The sequence below is a fragment of the Acomys minous genome, assembly GCF_964271855.1.
Source record: "Acomys minous genome assembly, chromosome: 6".
Classification (NCBI taxonomy): domain Eukaryota; kingdom Metazoa; phylum Chordata; class Mammalia; order Rodentia; family Muridae; genus Acomys; species Acomys minous.
The window spans coordinates 124,869,340-124,894,145 of NC_140487.1; the positions used below are offsets into that span (position 1 = coordinate 124,869,340).

The 24,806-nt window shown below is 51.4% G+C and overlaps 1 protein-coding gene across 13 annotated transcripts in view; it reads right to left on the bottom strand.

Moving 5' to 3' along the window:
- The window catches only part of CAMTA1 (calmodulin binding transcription activator 1), an 838,283-nt gene that overhangs the window by 294,928 nt on the left and 518,549 nt on the right, over positions 1-24,806 (bottom strand). The window contains exon 6 of one of the 13 annotated variants that reach the window (XM_084784664.1): positions 16,746-16,766. The exons of the other annotated variants lie outside the window; for them this stretch is intronic. Coding sequence (XP_084640790.1) covers positions 16,761-16,766 — 6 coding nt within the window. The 3' untranslated portion in view covers positions 16,746-16,760. Of the gene's footprint in view, positions 1-16,745; positions 16,767-24,806 lie in introns of those variants that run through there. 13 annotated transcript variants of the gene reach the window in all.

A 24,806-nucleotide genomic window follows, 5' to 3' on the forward strand; every position in this document is an offset into this window, starting at 1 on the left:
CTGGAGTGTGAGCGGAGACAAACCCTTCGTTCCCCTAAGCAGCGGTTTTGGTTTTTACCACAGCAACTGAGATGAAGGTAGAACGAATGCTGTAAAGGCTCAGTAGGCATCAGCACACCCCACACAGAAATGCGCTGCCAACCTCAGGGAGACAACAGGGTGCACCGTTCAACCTCCCAGCGCAGGGGAGGTCTCCTTCCCACAGTGATGCAGAAACGGCCATCTAGAGTGAGAAGGCGCTGCGGGGCCAGGCTCTGACAGGTGTGGAGTGGACAAGGAGGCCGTGAAGGGCAGCAGACAAGGAACCTGAGTGTCCAGGGGGCCATAGAGCCTTCTGCTCACCTCCAGCCTCAGCCACCCTGTTGTGCCGATTCCCTGTCCTGGTCCGGGGACAAGGACATTTGCAAATAACACTAATGGGACACAGAGCCTGGACACATAGGCAGTGAACAGGTGCTCACTGAGACCGGAGCCTGGGTAGTGAACCCCAGGGAGAACAGGGAGAGAGCCACAAGGAGGTGGCCTCCACCTCAGAGGAAGAGGAAAGGTGAAGTGAAGAGAGGGCACGGCTGGGGGTGAGTAGATATCTTCAGCATTAGGGAGCCGTTGCTTGGCAGCAGCAGGCCTGGTCCACCTGCCCCACCTGGGTCTATGGGAGCTGGAGTCAGGCAGCCCCTCAGAGCCAACTGCCCTTCTCTTACATAGCACGGAAGCAGGGCTGTGGGGTGCCCTGTGGTGGTAAGGCATAGTCTTGGCCCTACAAGACTCAGCCACGCGCTAAGCATGCAAAGGTACAGGAGCAAGGGCCACTGCGGCCCTGGCCGGAGGGTCACAGCCTGAGTGCCTCCCAGTCTCAGGCTCAGATCTACACCAACAGCCAAGGGGATGACTAACACGGGGCTCCGTGACAGACCCACGGTGAAACTGTCATCCATGCTGGGTGAACTTCCAAGTGTGGCTAGTTTGGGGTCACCCGTGCTCCTGTTAGTGACCCCCTCACCCATACTCTATAAGGAAGCACCTCTGGAGACCCCCTCCTCTCCCAAAGCCATAAAAAATTATGGAGGAAATTGCATACAAATGGCCGAGAGGAGTCCAACAACCCCCTCTACACCTTCCATCAATGGGGGACCATCCACAGCCCACAGGCCCTGTGGTGACTGACAGCATGCACATACAGATGAGTTGATGAAGATGGCGTCCATGTTGCTCAGGGGACTTCATTCTGCAGCGGCACCTAAGAGCAGGACTCTGAGCAGGCGGCGCTGACCGCTTCCCGCTGGCCCTCACAGTGACCGTGACGATAGGAGACGGCAGTGTCTACGCCAACTTTTGAGTCTTACAGGTCGTTTCATTTAATTCTGACAAAGACCCCACACAAAAGGACAACTGCTCCATTTTCCAGATGAAAGTGCAGTAGGTTCTCAGAGTGGCAGTCCACCCAAAGCCACAGGAAGGGATCTGAACCAAGGCCCCTCCAAGATGAGCAAGTTATAGAGAGAAAAGCCCGTCCCCTGACCCGGCCTGGCTGCAGCAGGGAGGCCAAGTGGGAAGCAAGACGGATATAGATACTAAAGCCTACTCTAGGTGCTGCCTCAACAACCAAAAAGTCTTTCAAAGCATTGTCTAGGGCAGCAGCATGACCAAGCCATGTCAGGGGAGGGGTAGGGACCGCCATGAGAGGGAACATAAGTTGTGTCACACACTATGGCAAGAAGACAGACCACTCAAGAGAGTCCCTCTGACTGGGTTCTGCTAGCCTCATGGGATTTTTCATCCCAAGATTAATCGGAATTCTATCCCATCATAGCCTCCTCCCATGTCCAGTCTCTTAATATCACTTATTTTTGACACCTTGCAGCACAATTGTTTCGAGAGACAGGCTGGTCTTGAACTTGCTAAGTTACTGAGGGTAGTCTTGAACACCTGATCTTCCTACCTCTCCCTCCCCAATGGTGGGATTATAAGCACCCATGCCTGGTTTCTGTGGTGCTGGGGATGAAGGCCATGGCTTTGTGTATGCTAGTCAAGCACACACATAACCGCTGGAGTCATCCCCTCTAGCTCCACGCCGTGCACCTTTGAAAACTCTGTCACATTGGGCCAATGAGATGGCTCCTTAGGTAAAGATGTTTGCCTTTGTCATCAGGCCTGATGATCTACCTTTGCTCCCTGGGACTCATGCGGGAGAAGGAGAGAACACGCGGTCCTCTGACCTCCACACGTGTGCTGTGGCGTGTGTGTGCCCAATCCCACAAACAAATATACGTCAAAGTACCCTGTACCCCTATCCTTGCCTCAGTGGAAATAAGGCACCAATGAAGCTTCCAGAAGAAAAGCAGCTGAAACTCAGCCTGTGGAAAGGATGAGTCCCAAGCTGAGCCTGTGACGGACTTTTCCTATCCAAACTGCATTTGGGGGGAAAAAGGTCAATTCTGGGCAAGGCTGCTCAGGCGGGACATACTTAAACACAGCCACAGCCCCTCTCTGGGCCACGTATCTGGCTTCACAGCTCAGCGGCTCTTTGCTCTTGGCCTCCTGATGGAGGGCGCTTCATGCCTTTGCTGGCGGAATGGAGGACACAAATGCCAGGAGAGGCAGTGGGCAGAGGTGGCCAGAGCTGAGCCCCAGGGCTACTGCTCCCATCACTTCCATACTCTCAGGAGTGGATGGTGGCCTCTGCAGCCTTCACCAAGCTGCCAGCTCCTCCTCACTTCAAGCACTGGCCTGTGAGCAGATTTAAATGTTCACATATCCCCTCAGAGATGTTATTCAAACAGTGAGGCTGAGATAAACATATTCAAGTTGAGATGTAAAACGCCTGAGGCAAATGTCTGCACAGCTTTATTTGTTCTAGAGACACTGCTTTCTGCTATCCAGCAAAAACTTGTTAAGAGCAAACCGAGGGGAGAGGGGACGCCTCCTGCTGAGGCTGGGTGGTCCGAAGCCTGCAGGTGGAAAGCTGTCTCCTCCTCGCCTGGGAGGCCACAACATGAAGAGAAGGGCAACAGCTGGTTCCATCTCTACTCAGGCCCAACTGAGTCATGTCAGAGACAAGGCACTAACTGGTAAGGAAGGCAGGAGCCCTTGGTAGCCTAAGGCTTGTTCCTTTGCCAACTCAACGTGCCCACCAGACTCTGGGTGCCAAAGCCACAGACTTCCCTCCCACCCCCACCCCACCCCCATCCCCACCCCCACCAATAAACAGCCAGGCTGCACACTGGGGTGCTAAAGTGAGTCATGGGATTTCATGGTCCGTGATTTAGCACACCTACCCTTCTCTCTTCCTTTTAATTAAATTAGCAAAAATGAAGACTGACAAAAATGGCAGAGATTTGCTGACTTATCGAATGTGTGCCCTTTGCTGCTTAGATGGCCACAAAGGGGAAAACTGGGCGTCTGATCCACTATTAGCCCCAAGTGAACAGTGGGCTGAGGAGGCTGTGTGAGGCCCATTAAGCACCATGCACGGCATGGGGCCTCAGGGGCCTGCGTGGTGATGCACAGGAGAACCACACCTGGGCATGCAGGGTGGGCACCAGGTAAAGCCCACACGCAGCCCTAGAAAGCCCAGCCAGCAGGAGTCAGAATGGAAAAGAAGCCACAAGGCACTGATGAGCTGTAGCCACTGGCTGCTGAGGAACATGGGTGAAGATTGCTGAGGGGCCAACGCCCACCTGTCACTTTGCTGTCACCAGCCCATACCCTGGCAGAGAAACCTTCTAACAGACGGCTCCTGGAGGGAAACTGTGATTTGCCCAGCTCTCTCCTCTTATACCAGAGGTACCTGGCAATAGCCCAGGCTCACACTTGGAAGGGAGAGCATCCTTTGTCCCTCTTTACAGTGCTGTCCTCTGTGTGGCACTGATAAGGGCCATCTCTTATTATACCAGAAGAACGAAGGCAGATAGGGAGACGGGGCTGGCACGTGAATTCAATCATCTTCATGGCCACTCTCCTTCCTCCTCAACATCACCATCAGTGTCAGCGCCAGCCACATGACCATGATACCCTCACCCTCACTGTCACCATCAGTCACCACCACCATCACCCTCACTGTCAGCACCATCATCACCATCACCCCCACTGTAACTGTCACCATCACCATCACCCTCACCCTCACTGTAACCACCGCCATCACCATCACTCTCACTCTCACTGTCACCATCAATAACCACCACCACCCTCACCCTCACTGTCACCATCACCACTGCCACCACCATCACAGAACCATCACAGAACCATCACAGAACCATCAGGACCATCATCTTCATCATCATCACCCCCACCCTAACTGTCACCATCACCACTACCATCACTCTCGCTGTAACCACCACCACCACCACCAGCAGCAGCTATCACAGAACCATCAGGACCACCACCATCATCATCATCACCACAGTCATCATAGTCCTCACCACCATCATCAGTGAAGCACCATTAGGGCCGTTATCATTAGCAATATCACTATTGCCATCACCACCAGCAGCAGCTGCAGCACAATTAGGACTATCAACATCTCAATTGCCGCCAGCAGCCTTGTTACCATGACCAGCATCGCCATTATCATCACCTCCACTACCATCATCATCATCATCATCAAAACCACTAACAAAATCAACACCATCACCATCACTGTTGCCATCACCATCATCATAGCCATCATCATTAGGACCACTAACATCAACATCATCATCATCATTATCATCACAATCATCATCACTTCCACCACCAGGATGAAGGACACTTTCAAGTGTTTGTATTTTCCAGCAGTGTCCACATCAGCAAAGAGCTCAGAGTGTGATGATGTAGGAAAGAGACCCTAGGGACTGGAGCCTGAGCTGTCCTGATAACGTGCCTCTTCAGCCATCAACGCCTAAGCCAACACCTTTTTTTCTGTGATAGTGGAATCCATAGAATCAGCTCCACACATACGGTGTGGTGCTGCTCTGATTTTATTCACTATCATATTCCCAGTGTTCCACACAGGGCATGGCATATGCACACACAAACACACACACACACACACACACACACACACACACACACACACACTGTATAAACAAATAATCTAATAGCCTAAAAGTAAGGATTTCCCTCTCAAATGTCCTAGATTTCACCTTGGAAAACTGTAGAAAAATCTCACTGTGTATTTCTCTGTCTCTGTTTTATATGTATTGGATGTGACCACTCAACATGACAAACATAGGCCTGCTCCCCAGCCTCAGACAAGGTCCCATCACTAGACACCAGGAACCGGCATCTGGAACCCCAACAAGTTCATTTTACACTTTTCCCTTCCCACTTCTTGCCACATTTGGATCCCATGGCAACCAGTGTGGCATGTGTTCTTTTACTTATATACATCTCTCATCGAACCATCTTATCATCTGTCTGTCTGTCTGTCTGTCTGTCTGTCTGTCTGTCTACCTATCCATTCTTCTACCCATCCAGGCTAACAAATCACATAAAAAAAGGCATGTGTTTGTTTTCATATAAAACACTTTAAATCCTTCCCACCTACAGGAGGGTTGTTCGTGGACTAATGAAGAAGTGAATAAACCAAGACTTCAGAAGGCTGCGGGCTGTGCTTGTCCTGTTGAGCAGTTACAACTTCTCTTAGACCCCTCCACTACATCTAATATCGCAGGACACGTTTCGGAACACGACCTTGACCTTTGCCCCTCTCAGCAGCCTTACCCAGTCCTGGCACCTCTCTGACTTCACAGAGAAGGGAAGATGGAAGACAGATTCCAATCCACCTACAGCTAATGCAGGCTCTGGGTTGCAGTCCCCGGCAGAGATGGCTGATGCCCACCCGTATCAGTTGCCTTTTTTCATAAGCACTGGAACCCCAACCTAGCAATCACAAGAAAATAGTGAAGACTACATTTCCGAGCTTCTAAAGTTCCGTGTGGCTGGAGATAGAAGCTGATGAGACACAGCAGGGGTGTGGCATGCTGGTTAAGCCTCGGTGGCTGTGAGAAAATATGGCCAAAAGCAACTTAAAGAATACTTAGTGTTGGCTCAAGTGACAGCCAGTCATTGTGAGGCAGTCTCAGTGGCCAGAGATTGGGAGAACTTGTCATATGAGAGCCACAGTCGGGAGCTGGGGAGAACGGAATCCAGGACACCCTGTCTAGGGAAAGATGCCGCCCTCAGTGGAGAGGTATTTTCACCTCAATTAACATAATCAAGACAATCCCTTCCAAGAATGCCCAGAGGTGATGCTGGGTACCACTAAGCTGACAGCTGAGACTAAGCATCAGAGTTCGGGCGTAGGCACTGTAACTCCATATAAGCATATATGGGTACTGGCTGCTACTCTTTGCAAGCATGTGCCAGATCAGCAGGGGGTCTGGGTAGAGGGCTTGCACAGAGCTCAAAGTACACACTTCTGCCTGGCACCCAGGCATTCTTCCTACCGGTGCACCAAGCCTGAATTGGGCACAAAAGACTCTGTGAGGGTGAGGGAATTGCATTCTACAGGGAAGGGCTATTTCAGTTTAGAGCCCCCAGGAAAGTGTGGTCAAGTGCAACAGATCCCTTATTCACTGGGAAACCCTTCTAAGGATGTCTGAGAAAGGGAGGCACTGAGGGACAGACACTTCTATACCCACAGGAAAAGAAACCCAACACTCTCTGGGGGAAATCCTCCTCACAGAACTAGATTTTTGTATAAATAATAGACATGCCGAAGCATAGGATGTCTAGATTTGTTATTCATCGTCAGGGTTGAGAATGTACCATTTGTAATAATTTCCTCACATTCTATAGACGTTCCTGCAGACCCTGTCTCCAGCACTGGCAATGGGCAATTAATTAAATTGCCATTATGCTTCCTGAAATGACGAGTGCTGATTAAGGACTGCCCTTTCCACGCTGCTCGCTTGCCGCTCTGATTTCTGTCCAGCCATAGCTTTGCCAGGATTTGCTTTCTCTGTGTGTGTGTGTTCACGTTTGTCTGTATGTGTTCACATGTTTGTGTGTACGCATGCATACATGTGCATCTGCATGTGTGTGAACATGTGTGTATCTATGTATACAAGTGGAAGTCAGAAGTTGATGTCAGGTGACTTCTTCCAACATTATCCACCTTATTACATGTCTGTTCGTGTTGTGTGTGTGTGTGTGGAGGCAGGGGGATGTCCATAAGCAGCGGCTCACATGGGGTGGTCAGAAGACAGTTTGTGAGGAGTCAGCTCTCTCCTATCATATGAGTTCTGGGAATCAAACTCAGGTCATCAGGCTCGGTGGCGAGCACCCTGACTATCTGGGCCATCTCACTAGCCCACTCTGTAGTGTGAAGCAAGGGCCCCTCACCCACTCTGGGACTGACTGGGCTGCGCAGTCAAGAGGAACTCCTGGGATCACCCCATCTCTACAGCCACAGCTTGGGGTTACACACATGCACCCAGCACCTGGCACCCCAACCACTTCATTTCATACTTTGCTCTTCCCATACCTGGCTATGTTTGGATCTCATGGTAACTAGCGTAGCAGGTGTCCTTTCAGCCAAACACACCTCTGATCTAATCACATTGTCTATATCATCTGTCTGTCTGTCTGTCTGTCTATTTATCTTCTATCTATCTATCTATCTATCTATCTATCTATCTATCTATCTATCATCCATCTATCCTTCCTTCCTTCTATTCATCCAGGCTAATCAATCACAGAAACAAATAGGCATGTGTTAGCCTTTCATATAAACCATGTTTAATTCTTCCTGCCTGCGCGAGAGCACGTGAACTAATGACGGCGAGAACGAGCTCAGAATCCCAGGTAGCAAAGCCAGAGGCCAGAAGCTACACAAAAAGGCCAACTCTGCTCTCCGTCCATCTTGCCTGTGGTTCAGCGGCCACCGCATGGGCTTGTCCTTCTCTTCCAGAGAATTCTGCTCAGGGGAGGCCGAGAGGGCACAGGGTCACAGCCACAGAAAGGCAGCCTGCTTCATGGCACGCCCTTGCCAGGCGTTTGACACTGTGGCCTTTTTCTGCCAGCGGCAGAAATAGCTTCCCCTGTTTGCTCCCTGCTTCCCGAATTTAAATTACATCTGCAAGGAAGCAGCTTCCCGAAGGAAACGAATCCCTCGCCATGGATCTCAACATTTAATAAACATATAACCTGCATGTTAAAGGTGAATTTCAATTAAGGACTTGCAAATTTATTTTGCTCTAGACCACCATTAAAAAAAATAAAACAAAACAAGAAAAAAAATTTTCACTGCCACTAGCAGCAGTTCTCCTGTGATATCTCTTTGAAAACCAACTATTTTTGAAAGCCAACTAAGAAAAACAGATGTGCTCCAGGGTATAAGGCAAGTGGCACTGTGTATAAAACGTAATAGCGAGAGCAGGATCTGAGTGTATTGACATTATAAAAACCGGGTAGCGGTGGGAAATAATATTTTTACAAAGGTGCCAAACAAAACCGCCAAACCTGCAGGTAGGTTTATAGACCTCTGTCATACACGGTGGTATTTTATCTTGGGGTGCCCATGAAAGCGAGGTGAAGAGGGCTTGCAGGGGTGCCTGAGGCCTGTCAGCTGTCAGCTGCCCTGTAAGGCAGAGGCACAGAGGGTCTGGGCACCTTCCCACTGGGGAGGCAGGAAAGCAAGTTCAACCCTTGACTCTCCTCACTCTCCCCACAGGTCTTCCCCACGCTCCCAAGTCTGGTATTGACCCAAGCTCTGACTCTTCCATGTTTGAACTGAGAAGAAATTCACCCAGCATCAGACATACCATTTTTAAGTGTCTAATTCAGTGTTTTTTTGTTTTTTTTTTTGTTTTTTGTTTTTTTTTACTATATTCTGAGCTGCATGATGGCACTGCCAAGATCTGGTTCCAAAACATTTCATCACCTGGAGGGAAACCCCTTGGCGCCTGAAGCAGCCACACAACCCTGCCCCACCTCACAGTCCCCACCTGTCCTCTGCACAGAAGCTTTTCTCTCTCTGGATACTTCCCAGCGGGGGGAGTCTCTGGTGGTTTGAGTGAAAAATGTGTCCCCCCCATCCCCCCACCCCCGTTCTCAGGTATTTGAACCCAGGTGGTGGCGCTGTTTGGGGCACGTTTGGATGGTGCAGCCACATGGGCTTTGAAGGCAAATGTATGATTTCCAGTTTGTTCTCTCTGCTTCCTGCTTGTGGTTCAAGCTGTGAGCTCTCCAGCCACCGCCACCAAGTCTCTGCCTTGGTCATGGTGACGCGTGGCCTCTGGAGACTGGCCTTGGCTCAGCTGTGCGCTTAGGCTCTGACCTGCCGGAAGTCACTTCAGCGTTCTGTCCCCACTCACTCCATTTGTCTGGTGAGGCAGAACTTTGTCTCTTCTTCAGCTAAGAGACACACGCCCTGCACCTACCTGCCCTTTGGTCATTCCAATGGTTACTTCTTTGACATCATGGGTCTGTGGCGTGCATGGTATCAGCATCCGGCTACATGAGAGGTGGCCAAGCTTTGTGTAATTAGCTGGTGGATGAACGGAAAGTGTTGCTGCAGTGGGAACATCACCGACCTGCTCAGGGCTAACTTTGCACCCTCATGTTCCTGTTATTTATCCTCACAAAGTCTGGAGACTTTCCCTAACACCATCTCCAACATGTGTGCGCGTCAGGGGCTGGCAAACTTCCTACACGAGGCGTTTCTGTACATGTTTTTGGCATTTCAGGCAATACGGTCTCCATCACACCTCAGTTCTGTTTTTGCAAAAGCAGTCATACTCAACAGTGACAAATGGGCACGGTTGTGTGCCAATAAAACTTTATTTATAAAAAGGAAAGACAGATGGCAGACTGGATTTGGGCCATGGGCTGTGGGTTGTCAATTCATAGTCTAAGCTCATTGGCTGGCTCAGAGCAGTCAGGTGAGCTTCAGGGATGGAGAGGTGTATGGGTGTTCGTTGGTGGTTGGGAAAAGATAAGTTCTCTTTTCTTGGGGAGGGTAGTTGGTGTCATGGGGAGGCGTGAATGCCTGCAGCCACATTGTACCCCAAGGAAGCCAGCCTTGCAGCGGGGAGAGATTCATACCAAGTAGCAGCACCCAAAACAGACACTAGTGGTCTCCTTGTCTGACTGACCATCTGTCACATGCATGCTACTCCATGACACCCATCGTCATGAAGAAGATGTCGCTGGTGCCTGCCTTCCCAGTTCTTGCATTCTTTAAGCCCTCAGCCAATGCTTGCTGAATGAATGAATGGACCGATCTCCTGTAGGGAGGGGAGTGGAGTGGATGTTATGGCTCCCTCTCCCTTGAGAATTCAGCCAGGCTGTGACTGGGATGGGGGCTTGGGAGACAGTTGTGCCTCGGCAGAGCCACTCCAGAATGGACAGGGATGGCCATCCCCCCCACCCCCGCCCATGACTCCATCTGTGAGCTCATATACCTTAGAGCAGTGGTTCTCAGCCTGTGGGTGGCAACCCCTTTGGGGGTCACATATCAGATATGATACATATCAGATGTTTACATTGCAATTAACAACAGTAGCAAAATCACAGTCATGAAGCAGTGAAAGTAACTTTATGGCTGGGGGTCACCACAACATGAGGAGCTGTATTAAAGGGTCACAGCGTTAGGAAGGTTGACAACCATTGGGTTAAGGCTTTCAATGTAGCCAAAGAAAAGACATATGAGAGGGCCCTGCTCATGTGGACAAGGCACGTTGACAGGCATGCCTGGGGTGGACAGATCAGTGGTCCGATCTGCAGGTCAAAGGACACACTAGTCATCTACGGTAAGACAGACTTAGGGTAGAGATGAGCACATGCCAGATGGTAGGTACACTGCTCTTCTCTCCTGCCCCTAGTATTAGAGGGGCATGAGACGCCCCACACCCTCATGAGGGCATCGTCCTCAAAGAGGAAGTAGAAGGAGAGTCCCCAGGGGCTTGTTCTGATGGGATGGCTCAGCTACTGGGCTAGCGGCTAGACTCTGTTAGGCACCACAACGGGCCACTCTTACAGATGCGCCCAGGTGCCAGGTCAGCGCCCTTGGGACAATGCTCAGCCAGCTTGCTCATAAGCCTAATGGCTTACAAACTCCTGTCCAGCCTTCCTCGAAGTTAAGGGTGGAGGCAGGTATTCTGTTTTGATATGCCTCACACAGGCAAGGCAGGTATCAATGCCGACTCAGCACACAAGACTAGCCAGGGCAGAGCCGCCGCCTGTCCAGTTACACTCAGAAGACCCATCTGCCTGGTGGAGGAGGCAGAGATAAATACATTCACAATCAAATAAATAAATACAGAGTTGTTTTCTTGTTCCTCATACTTGTATAATTTGAAGCGTTCCTAGAGTGAGGTGGCTGAGGTAGATGAACAAGACCAAAGAGAACTTAGCCCCTCCATTAGCACCGCAGAATCTGGGGGCTCAGCGCTGGTTCCTTGCCCAGGAAGGCAGATGGAGCAAACAGATAGAGACCTTCTGTAGTGATGTGGGCCCCTGAGGAAGATTCCCACACAGAGTTAGAGCCACGAGCCCTGCCTTCAACCCTCTTAATCCTGTCCCTCCAAGCAGCCCTGCCACGCCCTCCACCACGTGTTTTCTGTCAGAGAGTACCTGGCTTAAGAATCTGGCTCCATGGGCTTTTACGTTAGCACAGATCAACTCAAAGGCCAGTAGGGTTGTAAATGTCAGATCTTTGAGCTCACATACCCACATAAGACTTACATCTCTTGCCTGGAATTCAGGCCTCAAAATATATGGCTGCCCTTTAGCAATGGAGACATGTGTCCTTTAATTAGAGGAAGCAAACCAACAAGATTGGGGGTGCGCCCGAGCCTCCAGCTGCTCAGGACAGGAAAATGGATTCACACCTTAGCAAGCTTGCCTATATCCACCAGGTGCTGGTCCCCTGGCATCTTAATTTTCCATGCCAATGTATTTATGCATGCCTACCTCAGACCCGCAGTGGCAACCAGGAAGTGCATGAGGCTAGGTTACCATGGAAACAGTTCCTCTTTGAAGCAGGACTTTGCTTTTTACGTGGTGAGGTGATCTGAGCTGCCCCGCCCTCCCAACCTCCCCCTCACTCCACACCGCCCCCCCCACCCCCCACCCCCGTTGTAATGTGGCCAGTGGTGGGAGAGAGGGGCTGTGGTTAGGTTTACTTCCAGTGAGGAGGCTAAAACGAGTGGCCTTTTGTCTTCTCTTGGAAGTGGCTCAACAGCCCCTTTACACAGGTCAGCAAGTGTCCCCCAAAAGAAGTGGGCTAGGCCACCACTGTGTCCTTAGATTCCAGTACCTTCTAGGAGCAAACAGGCCTACTAGGGAGCCAGCTCCCCTTGACTGCACAGGAGCACAGCCAAGCGGTCTCGGGGAAGAAATGGACTAGTTTTCTGTCCTGGGGTCCATTCCCAGTTAGAAGGCTGGGCTGGTGCCTGTCTGCTGGTGTTTAACAAGAAGCTGGTAAGAAGTCCAAAGCGCTCCTGCGCCCTCCCACCTTGCATGAGGAGGACCCACTGTTCAGCCTCCCACAATCCTGCCTTGTCATGGCTACCTTCTGAAGGTAAGCCGGCAGCCATTTCTGTAGCTGCAGGGACTCTCTGGAGCCAGGGCTTTATGTGTCCTAGGCATCTGACACTCCCACCATCATCTCCCCTTCTGCCCAGGGGAGTCCCTTGTCCACCGCATACCCTCCCCTCCGGGCTCCTGCTCCCTCTGTGAAGCCCATTCGACTTAATATTGCAACAATTCCCCTCTATGCTCCGTATGAAACTTTCTGCATTTCCAATCGGAACCATTACTCCTATTTCCTCCCTCGGCAGCCCGTGAAGGTGTGCGCAGGCTTGGTTCGCCCGTCGTCCCTTGGCTGGGGGATGAATAGCGGCTCCGTTAGAATTCTGTCTGCAGAGGAAGGAGAGGCTAGGACCAGGGGTGTGTTTGCTGTCTGTGCTGAGATGGGCTGTTTTCTATCGGGGGATCCAGCTGCTTCCTGGGCAATTTGTCAATGACATGTGCTAATTCTGGGCTCACACCGGAGGCTGCGGTTTGCCAGTGGGGCTGGAGGCAGCTCCGAGAGGCTTCTCCCTTAGCGGGGGCCACTGGTCAAAACCCCTCTTGCTCTTTTGGACTTTGCCAAGCTCAGAGCAGCCAGCCAGCCCTGCTCCAGCCCAACCATGGGAGCATTCTTTATTACCCAAGGAAATTGAGGATGTCCAATGGTGAGGGAGGAATAAATCATTGTTCTCAGCTAAATGGAGTGGTGCAGATCTTTTCTGAAGAACGCCGCCTTTTATCAACAGTGCAAATAACGGAGATTCCATGCGCCAAGAACAATGAAATGAGCCACTGAGCTATTGATGGGGGTATTTGTACAACTCCGTGAGTTATGTTTCCAAACCAGGCTCTATTAAAGATGCAGAACCCCATTTGGAGGCACAAAGATGAACACTGCCCTCCAAATAATTTATACGCTCCCCACAAGGCAAGAAAAGAAAAGTTGTCTGGAGACTGGAGGTCACTGTTTGACATTTCCCGGCTCCGTGCTCAATGGGGCTCTGGTCGGTTTAGGTGCAGCATCCCCAGGCCCCCATCTCCCCCACCCCCTGCACAGATCTTGAGGTAGAGGGGGCCAGGAGCAGGTAGAGGTAGAGTGTGAACTATCCCTCCTGCCTGGGTTCAGCGTCTGCACCTGCACTGCACCTTTTTCAGGCCCAGCAACCCGGGATTCTGGGAACTGGGACACCTGAAATCCACCTGAAAGCCGGCTCCGCACATAGGTTTCAGTAGCATTTCCCAATCCTCCCTGTACCCCATCTCCTACTGCTACCTCACCCATGGGGGGCTTTTGTCAGGGGGTTAAAGACATGACCAGAGGCTGGAAGGGACTGGGATGAGTGGGGACACACTGCACAGCGCATGTCAGCCCCTGCAAGGAAGACCCTTCCTGTCCCACAGTGTTGACAGTGCCGAGGCTGGACACACTGGGCAGAGGTGTGGCCATTGCATAGGCTCCTGGCCCTGGGAACCCCTGCTGGCTATATGTGGGGTGCAGGGATATAGCCCCAGCTTTTGAGGCTGCTACCTCTCACCCCAAAATGAACACAAAGCCTGGTGGGAAAGGCAGGGTGTGAGCACCACCAGTCTAAACCAGGATCACTTTGATGGGGTGTGGCTCCCCATGAACCTGGTGCAGCTCCTAGAGGCTCCCCTACAGGCTTAGGCTCCACTGCTCTCCCCGCCCCCCCCCCCCATGCGTCCCCTTCCTATGCCACAGAAGTAATAAGAACGGCATTGTGGGCTGCTGTGGGCATTGAATCGGCTCTTCCGTGCACAGCACTCACAATGGCACCGGCTTGTGTGAAATGCCAATAAGCAGAGCCTGTCAGAGTCATTAACCCTGGTGAGGGTGAGGAGACCATGTGCAGTGCTCAGTAAGGAAGCAAGGCTCTGGAACGTGTGCCTAAGAGCATTCCCGTGCCCTGGAGAGAAGCCTGTGATAAACTTTCTGTTGCATGGAAGATGAGGGAGTGAACTTTTACTTATCCTTAGGGAAACACATAAAATGCTAGTTTGGCTCAACTCAGCAACACACAGGCATACACGTGCATGCATGTGTGCACATGCACACACACGTACGTACACCTGCACACACTCTCCAATACAGCCAGCCTCACAGGGTCTGCGTGCCTCCTGAAGGACACTTCCGATGGCCTCACTGGTGCTGAATGAGGACAATGGCTCCCAAAGCGTTGGTAGCAAGGATGGGTCCTGGTGATGGTTAAAGAAGAAGGCGTGTTGGAAGGGGGCCAACCCCACACAGACTCCATCCCTCCTTCATACTGAAGGACCAAACATGACAGCCAATAGCAATCACTTCAGGGGCACAGCGGAGGGGACTAACAGAGACAGGTGCATGGGCCACTCAGACCTTGACCAGCTTGGAGCTGGACTCTGGAGGGCCCCTTCCCAATCAGATGTCCACATGCAAGGGGTGCCACCTCCACTCCCTGGTCATAAGAACCAAAATGTTCCCAAGGTGGGAGACAAAATCAGTCCTGGTAGGAACCACGGAGACTGATGACATCTGGATCCCTTTGTGCCCTTAGATGTGGCTACCCACGGAACAGATCTACATCTCAGGTCAGCGTGGGAGGTGGAAGCCGAGTCCCACAGGTGACAGGAACCAGCCCGATGTGGGGATCTCTCATGTGCTTTGGGCCAGAGAAACAACTGGGAAGATTTGGGGAAGATAGGGGTTTAAAAACACGGCGTGGGGCTGAGACCGCGGTGTGGTGGGTGAAGTGCCTGGTATGAAGGCATGAGGACCCCAGGAGTTTGGAACCCAGCATCCATGTAAAGGCTGGGTGTGGTGGCACCTGCCTGGAGTCCCAGCTAGGGAGGGAGAAACAGGAGGACTCCAGAGCCTCAGTGTCTAATTGTTCTAACCAATCAGTAATCTCCAGGCTCAGTGAGAGACCTTGGTTAAAAATCAAGGTGGAGTGTGAAAGAAGACTCATAGCACAGACCTCTGGCTCTCAAACACACACATACGGGCGCATCCCACATCCACATATATACACTACACACACACACACACACAAAAAACCACACACACACACACACAGAGACACCATACAGCACACAAGGCACACTGAAACACACACACAGACACACACACACAGACTCATACAGACACACAAGGCACACTGAAACACACATACAGATACACACACACACACACACACACACACACAGACTCATACAGACACACAAGGCACACTGAAACACACATACAGATACACACACACACACACACACACACACACACACACAGACACACACAAACACACCCCTTAAAAAGAGCTACGGCAAAGGACCCAGGACCAGGACCCAAAATAAAGAATCCTGAAAAATCACACCGGGGTGGACGAGGACAGCACCATATACAAGACACACATGAAAAGTCTGAATAAATTTTTAATGAAATGTAGGGATGGGAAATTTGCATCATTTCTCAATGGCTATATTAATTTGTGTGCCATGTGCTTTTAAATATATATGAGTAAACACATTAATAAATAGAAAAAAAACCCCAACAACCCTGAGGATGAAAACCTCTTCCAGATACACTTTCCGTTCTCACTTAGCAATATATTAATCCTTGAACAATCACACGTGCCGATAAATAACAGCCCGTGGAACGTGAAATGTTGAGAGTGGTCCCGGTAATGCGTGTTTTCCCGCAAACCCGGCCTGGGTTGTAATGGATTATTTTACTCCATTTCAGGATGCTCTTGTTTCTGACGTATATTTTAAAACCCTTGGGTTCGAACGTACCTTATTACATTTTAAAGTCTCTGGATTGTAGCAGAAAAACGTTCTGCACTATAAAACATAGAGCATAGTTGAGGTTTGATGGGCTTGCTTCTATTTTCTACCCCACAAAACGCTTTCTAAATGCCATTAAAATTTAGCATACACCATAACAACCAGGCTGCATTTTGTTCCACGCTTAAGTCAATTGACTTTTGAGTTTTATTTCTTCATATACATCAAATCAAATAAAGTCATTGCTGCAGTTGGAGGTGAGGGACATGGACGCCAGCATGGTGCGAGGCAGCCCTGATGCCCCACAGAGAGGAAGGCACAGAGGGACTACAGTGATGGCTGCTGAGTGAGTCTGGGGAAGAGAAGGACCAGAACATGAGAGAAAAGAAAGGAGTGTGGTACTGGTGCTCTTTGGCAGGGGGGTGGGAGCGGGGCAGAAATGCTATGATCCAGGAGAGAGGAGATTTGCAGGAAACATCATGGCGTCAAGTTCATCCCTAGAGGACCGGAAGATGGAGGTCAACTGTACAGGGCCAATGGACCCAGAGTCCTTGCGACCCTGTCCAGGGAAGCTCTTGGCTGCACAACCAGGCTTTTTGGTTCATATGGTCACAAAAGGATGATGATGTCATCAAGCCCAGGACTACACACGGGGAACACCACCCCCCGACGGCCTGGTGGCCCTTTTCCTTGCTTATTATTCATTTACTTATTTGTGCATGTATGTGCAGGTCAGAAACAACAGTCACGGTTGCTTCTTTCCTTCCACCACTTATGTTCTGGGAATCAAACCCCGACTGCCGGGCTTGGCAGCAAGCGTCTTTACCAGCTGAGCACAGCACCCCCTTTTTTTTGGGTTGCCGATCCTTGTTCTCTTACCATGCTAACTCCGAACTATGGGTTTAATAGTTCAGTGGCTTCTGAGTCTCTGAGGGTGTTCTGGGGCCCCCCGAGCTTGCAGCTCGTGTCAGAACAGAGGGCTGTCTGTGTCTAGAACCCTCGACCCCTAACTCTTACATCAGCAAGTCCCAAGTTTCGATCTGAACGCCATGAAGGCCCTAGCCAGCCACACCGTCTTTCTGCAGGTCATTTTATCCTTCTGACCTTCAGACAGCTCTGCAAACACTTTGCAGACCCTTGGCCAGGAGAAAGGCACACAGCTCGGGAATGCACACTACCCAGGGCTCGGCTGGGCCAGGGTTTCTCCCAAACAGCCATCCGGGCCCCATGGAGAGGCAGGCGCAGAGGCCCGAGGGGGGAAGCGTCCAGCTCTACCTGCTGAGCCGCCTCACGGACGGAGTGTGCAGCCTCCCTAATGCGTTATGGCAGGAAGGAAGTACAAATAAACATAATAAATCTGGCAGAATGGCCGTTCTGATGTAGAGTCTGAAGCGGCGGCGAGGACGGGGGCAGCTGGGTGTCCTTTGTGTCACGGGAGCTCATAGCCGGCTCTCTCCTTTTACCTGGGGCTCTGTTCTTTACAGCAAATTGGACCTTTCGCTCTGAAAGAAATAATTACTCTCCGAGGAGAAGAGAGCTGGCCATGAATGCTGATATGACACACAATGTCACCTTGCCAGTCAGAGGAGGCTCCAGCGCCTCGGCTTGGGGCCTGTCCAACTCCCAGTCTTTTTCTCATAATGGAGGTCACCTCTCTATAGAATTTGTTGATGATCTCCAAAATGACAAGTTAGAAAGCTCCTGTCAGCAGGATATTTTTTTTTTCCCTCCAAGAGGGAAGAACGGCAGAGACGAAGGCAGCAGAAGCCACGGAGTGTGGAGAAGACAAGAGACCCAGCGACGAAGCAAAGGGCAGGTTTTGCATAGCCGCTGTGAAGTCCCATTCAGAACCAACTTCTGGAACCAGCGACCCGGACACATGTGTTGCATCAGAAATCGGTGCTTTCCCCTTGTCCGTCCATAGCGGGGGGTGGGGGGGTGCTACAGAGAGAACACCCGCAGCCAGGCTGGCAGGGAGCTAGCTGCAGTCTCAGGCTCACACTGGGGCACAGCGCAGCACCCCTCCCCCGACAGGAGCGTCCCCACTGTCTAGCGCGCTTACATTCTGATTTGCCTGGGGAAGGAGAAATATCCCCATCCACACCTGTGGAAGGCACTGGGGGGGGGGGGGAGAGGGTTGGGGGCAGGGGAAGGTGAGAAGACGGAATGTCATCATAGCTCCACAAAAGGAGCATCCACTCCACCTGCCAGCGCTGCTCAGGGGAGCATGGGAGGGGAGGCACCATGGGTTGTAAATAATTCCATCTGCCGAGCCTAGAGAGGGATTCTAGCCGTGTGCGCACCCCACCCGTGTCTCTGTGGGCGCCATGGGGATGCGTTGAGCCTTCTCTAAGCATCATAAGGTCCTTGTAGGAGTTGGCCCGGTAGAGAGGGCCACCTCCCATGCAAAGCCCCTCTAGCCAAGGACAGTAGGTCCTTCATCCACCTGGGATGGTACAACACCTGGCTGGGATAATGCAGTGGGGGTTGAGGGAGGTGGGGGACTCTACCAAAGGCTGAACCCCCAAGGCTTTGCACCCATATAGAAAGAACTCCAGATAAGAGTAGTGAGGGAGGGCTGGAGAGATGGCTCAGCGGTTAAGAGCACTGTCTGCTCTTCCAAAGGTCCTGAGTTCAATTCCCAGCAACCACATGGTGGCTCACAACTATCTATAATGAAATATGGCGCCACCTTCTGGCCTACAAGTGTCAGATAAAACATTGTATACATAATAAATAAATAAATCTTAAAAAAAAAAAAAAGAGTAGTGAGGGAGGGCAGGCATGGTAGGCTTCACCTAGCCATGTACACCTGGTGTGAGGGACAGTAACACTGTCTCTGCCCTTCAAGAAGCTCACAGCCGCCCCGTAAGTCACTGAGCTGTGGGGCACGCTCCAGGGCCCCAGAGACCATGCCGAGTCTCGGAGGAGAGAGGATGAAGCAAGAAGGTGATGTCAACAGCTCACTGGGTCAAAAGCATGACAGTGCCAGGTGTGTTTGTCCGGCATGCACACCCCTCTAGGTTAGAACTCGGCTCCAGGCCACTGGTGGCTTTGCAGACGGTCACAGCCTAGCTGGCTATGGGCAGCAGCTTCCTACCCATGCCATGATGAGGGGTGAGAAGGCTCCCCTGGGCCCTATCCATCAGCAGAAAAGCCAAACTGCATCCTACACCTACCTTTCCCAGACTACCTTGCTGGTAAACAAGCCCAGGGCCGAAGTCCTAAACCACTTTCAACAAGGAAATCTCAGAAGACAGCAGGAACCAGAGGGCAAGAAAGGGCCATCCTCACCAAGATGTCAGGCGTAGGAGTCTGGGGTTGGACCCCAGCAGGGCTGCTTTGCTGCCCCTGTCTCCCAGACACATCGCTATGCCACCCTGAAGCACTGGGAGAAAAAGCTCTTGGCTGGGAGTCCATTCCTTCAGAAGAAAAAAAATAGCCAGACCCTTTGGAAATTATGTTTTTAAATAGGAACAGGAGGTTTTAATCAGAAGAGGAGAGAGGAATTCCTTTCGAGTAATGGCCCAGTAGTAGCACTTCCTAAAGTAATGAGATTTCAATGTTCAACAATAAAATGTGATCTATTCAGAACTCAAGGAAATAAAACTCCTGAGATAATTTTAGGGTGATTCTCGGATGCCTAAGAGGTGTTGCAGGTTTAGTCCATTAAGCTGACCTGCAGGGGCAGCTGCCAATGGCCTGCCGAGGATGCCCAGGGAGGAGCTGGATGACAGTGTCCAAATGGGGGGATCTGGTGACTATGGCTCAGTCCTCATGGAGCCCCGCCTCCACCAGGGCACCCCACAACCAATCCCAGCATATCTGTTTCCCTCCTCCTCAGCAGCCATATGTGGATTGGAGCCACCCACATCAAAAATACACCCCACTACCACCCCCAACTTGCCCAAGTAGAGATATCAATGCAGCTAGCAGCTCCGCCATTAACTCATAAACCCTACACCAGACAACTGCTTCATGCCATAGGTTCTAATGGTTTCTAGGATACCGTATATACCACTGGGCTGATGCCCAAGAGCCACAGAAGAATCCCATCCTTGTGAGCCCACATCCAGTGCCACGTTGGGGTGACCTTCTCCCAATACATCAAGAACACTCTGCTCTTCTTGTATACACACATTCCTCAGCCCTTTCTCAGGCAGCGTCTTCTGCTCCCCCAACCCTATCCGCAGATGGCCAAGCCTCGGGCACATCGGCCTTGCAGCAAGTATAGATGCTCAACGTTTACCGGCATGCACTAGTCTGAGAGGCGGATGATACCAGGGAAGTAGAACCATGCTGTTCTCCATATGGCACCCCTCACTGGTGCATGGCACCCCCCACTGGTGCATGGCACCCCCCACTGGTGCATGGTACCCCCCACTGGTACATGGCACCCCCACTGGTGCATGGCACCCCCCACTGGTACATGGCACCCCCCCTGGTGCATGGTACTCCCCACTGGTGCATGGTACCCTCCCACTGGTGCATGGTACCCCCCCACTGTTGCATGGCACCCCCACTGGTGCATGGCACCCCCCACTGGTACATGGCACCCCCCCTGGTGCATGGTACGCCCCACTGGTGCATGGTACCCTCCCACTGGTGCATGGTACCCCCCCACTGGTGCATGGTACCCCCCACTGGTACATGGTACCCCCACTGGTGCATGGTACCCCCCCACTGGTGCATGGTACCCCCCCACTGGTGTGTAGCCCTGCAGCAGTCAGCATCCAATGAGTGTATGCTAATTAATGATCTATCCTGATGGTGCGCACTGGCCACAGAGACCAGGCTCAAGACTCAGGTGGACAGCCCACCCTAGCTATGGACCATCTTGGGGACCCTCACGGCTCTCCTGAATCATTTTTTTTCCTCCTGGAAGTTGATAGGTACCGGGCTACACATCTATTTAGGTCTTCTGGGCTTTAAGTTTAAGTGGCATTGTGATGCTGGGGCTTCTCCGCTGGGTGTCACCTGCTCTAACGGTATGACTCATAATGGTATGACTAATTCTCTGAGACTCTCCAGACTTCGAAACGCCCACTGTCTGGCTGGGTGGCCCTGACACTGCCATAGTCCGTGCTCAGATAGAGCTGTGGGTTCATCATACATGGGAGGAGACATGTGCACCCACACCAGGTCCCAAACAGACCTGCCAATCTCAGAGGTCAGGGTTCCAGAGGCAACCGCATGCCTCACGGTCCCAATGTCGCCCATCCCGTGAGACATCACTCTGTGGCAGCAGCCAAACCACCGGCTTTAAAAACTGCCATAATCCAAAGCCAGAGACAGCCTAAAGGGAAGGACTAAGTGAGGTTCGGCTGATGGATGATGTCCCACGAAAGGTCACCCCCAGATCACCACCCCATTTATTATTTATTAACAACCTCCAAGACGTGTGTGCCACAGCAGATGTCCGGGAATGGGGAGATGATAAAGTCATATTTTATAGCTGGAGGCCTCTTAAAGGTGCTTAACAAAGAGCTTACAAAGTGATTTCAATGGGTTACAAAATAATTTATTAAGAAGTCACTGTAGCCCAACATTAAAAAAGGTATTAATCACCAGGAGAGATGGATGCAAGAAAAACAGCACAGTCTATGTCCTGGGTGACAGTGAGTAAGTGCCACTGCCTGCTGATGCAGCACTGGACGGGACAAGGCACGGTGCGCATACAATCCACGTCCCACACGCCTCGTACTTGGCTTCCCCCTCTCTATGGGACAATCTCTCCATGACCCTCCTCCCTGTAGAGCTTGTCTTGACTGACTAGGTAAGCAAAAGCAGCCATGGCTCTCCACGTGCCTACCCACGTGAGCCCACCGCCATTACCCAAGACCAGGAACTCCCACCCACCCGCCTACTCCACTCAAGTCCAACAGCAACTATCCAAGACCCACGCCTACCTCTTCTACGCAAGCTCATCAACATTATCCAACACCCACAACTCTAACTGCACCACCTCCTCCATCACAGCGGCCAACTCATCTCTCCTCATGCTTCAAGAGAAAGTGCTCACGCTCGGAAGACAGACTACACATCGGCTGCAATATTGTGTGGCCAGGTAGGTGACACGTGCGCGGCTCTCAGTAGGACACTGGGCATTTGCGATTTTGAATGAATACTTGTAAGAGGTAAGTATAGAGAACAGCCTGGTACTGCTTTCCTAGGACACGGAGGATGGCTTGCACGCTTGAGGAATATTAAACACCTAGAGGGTAGATATCAGAAATTCTTCCTCAAAGAGTATCCAAGACTGAAAGTGGCCCCAGGGCTTGGGGAGTCATGCGAGGTACAGTCAGAGTGGAAAGAGAACAGAGAATCAAAGATGATAAATATACATGGCCCAGCTTGAAGGCAACCTGGCACAGCTCACCACGTAGGAGAAGATGGTCCCCACCGGGGGGCGGTGCTCTCCAAATGCCTCTAACTAGCAGCAACGCCTCTCTTGCATAAGAAATCGATTGTCACACATAAAAGTTTAATGTACCCCCAACCTTTCGGGTTAATATTTATTACATGGGACGAGATTCGCTTTGACTTTTTAAAAAGTCAAGCTGTAGGAAAGTCACCGGGTGACTAGATACACTGTCCCAATTTCTCCCCCCACAGGGAGTCACAGGAGGACTTTGAGGGAAAAGGACATTTCCCCTGGGATCTGGGCGTCTTAGGTCTCACCTCTAGACTGGGCCAAGCTCTGACTCATCTGTCAAGTGTCTTCTACAAGGCTACCTCCTCAGGGAAGCTTTGCCTAGCCACATTCCTTCCTCAAAAAGCTTTCCGTGCTTGGAAGCCGGGGACCAAAGCTGTCCTCTTCGCATTCCCCAAGCTAAAACTTGAGCAGACTCACCAAATAAGTGAATGCACATGGTCCAGGATGAAGGTGAAAGCTTTTGATGAGGAGGGACCATAAATTGCAAACATGTCGTGCCTCTTTATGATGGTTAAAACTGTCACCTCACAGGATCCAGAACCACGGAAGACACAGCTCTGGGCGTGCTGTGAGGGGGATGTCTTGGTTAGTCCCGTGCACCCTAAGGACCGAGGTCCCGTGTTTACAGAAAAGGAGAAAGCAGGCTGAACCTCAGTGCTCATCCCTCTGTTTCCTGACTGTGTAAATGACGTGACCGGCTGCTTCCTGTTCCAACTGCCATACCTTCTTCCCAACGATGGACTGTTTCCCTTGGAACTGTGAGCCCAAATAACTTTGTCCTTCCTTAAGCTGCCTTTGTCATGTGTTTCATCACAGCCATGAGACAGTAACAGACACACACTCCTTTCTGTTGACAGAAAGTAGCTGAAGAGCCAAACTTGGCTTCCGTGACGAAAGCTGCCCTGAGTTGGAGAAAAATTCCAGAATATCACCCCTCACACCTAGCCTATCTTCCAGGGGCAAATCCCATTAGCAGTGGCTGAGCACAGGCAGATTTATGTGCTGCAGAAAACGACCCCATTAAGCTTGGCAGTAAAGTCCCCTCAGCCAGTCGTACTGTGCCCTGCCTGCCAAGTGGCTGCAGATAGAGGTGCGGGAGGAAAAGGCCTCTCCTCCCATCCCCCACCCCCACCTTCATGTGTAGAGAATCCGAAAACCCCAGTCAGCTGACACTCACCACTTGGCCAGGCCCAGGGAATGCACAGCGAGGGGAGGGCAGGATGCAGACAGACTCACACAAAAGCCGTGAGCATCCAATGTGTTCCCAGCACAGGGTGGTGACCCAGGCTGGCTGGCATCTTGCTAGGTCCCAGATCAGCCCTCTGGGTGGGGATGGTCTCCCAGTTTGCTAGCAGGAAGCTAAGCTGGGAGAAGTGAAGTCACCTGACCAAGGCCCTGTGGGGGAGAACGGCGGAACCCAGATAGGAACTTGTTTCACACCGAGGCCGAGGCCGTCCTCTCCCCATCTTCTGGGGATCATGTCTGTGGAGGGAAAGACCTGCAGGCCTGCCTCAGGTGCAAGGCCCCAGGTTCCTGAGTGTCATGTTACATCTATGCCTTCTTGCCTCTTAGGGCTTATGTCCAAGAACCGACCAAGAGCCTGGACAAGGGGGCTGGAGAGATGGCTCAGTGGTTAAGAGCACTGCCTGCTCTTCCAAAGGACCTGGGTTCAATTCCCAGCACCCACATAGCAGCTCATAACTGTCTGTAACTCCAAGATCTGACACTCCCACACCAATGGACATAAATTAAAATTAAAGAAAATATTTTAAAAAACAAAACAAACAAACAAACAAGAAAAGAGCCTGGACAAGGATGCTAAAAACAAACAAACAAACAAAACCCCCAAAACCTGCTCTTCCCTGGAGGTCACCTGCCACACCCCTGACATACCAATGGCCGAATATGTCACAAAACAGCTAAAGACAAATTGCAAACGGGGAGTGGAAGAAAGGAATCATTTCTAAGGAAAGACTCGGGGAAGAGGCACCATGCGGCGGAAAGCTGAAGAACGCTGCACATCCTGGGAGTCGGAAGGGGCGGAGGAGGACTGGCCGCGTCAGTGCTGAGGGTGGGAAACCCAGCAGAGGGGGACCCCCAG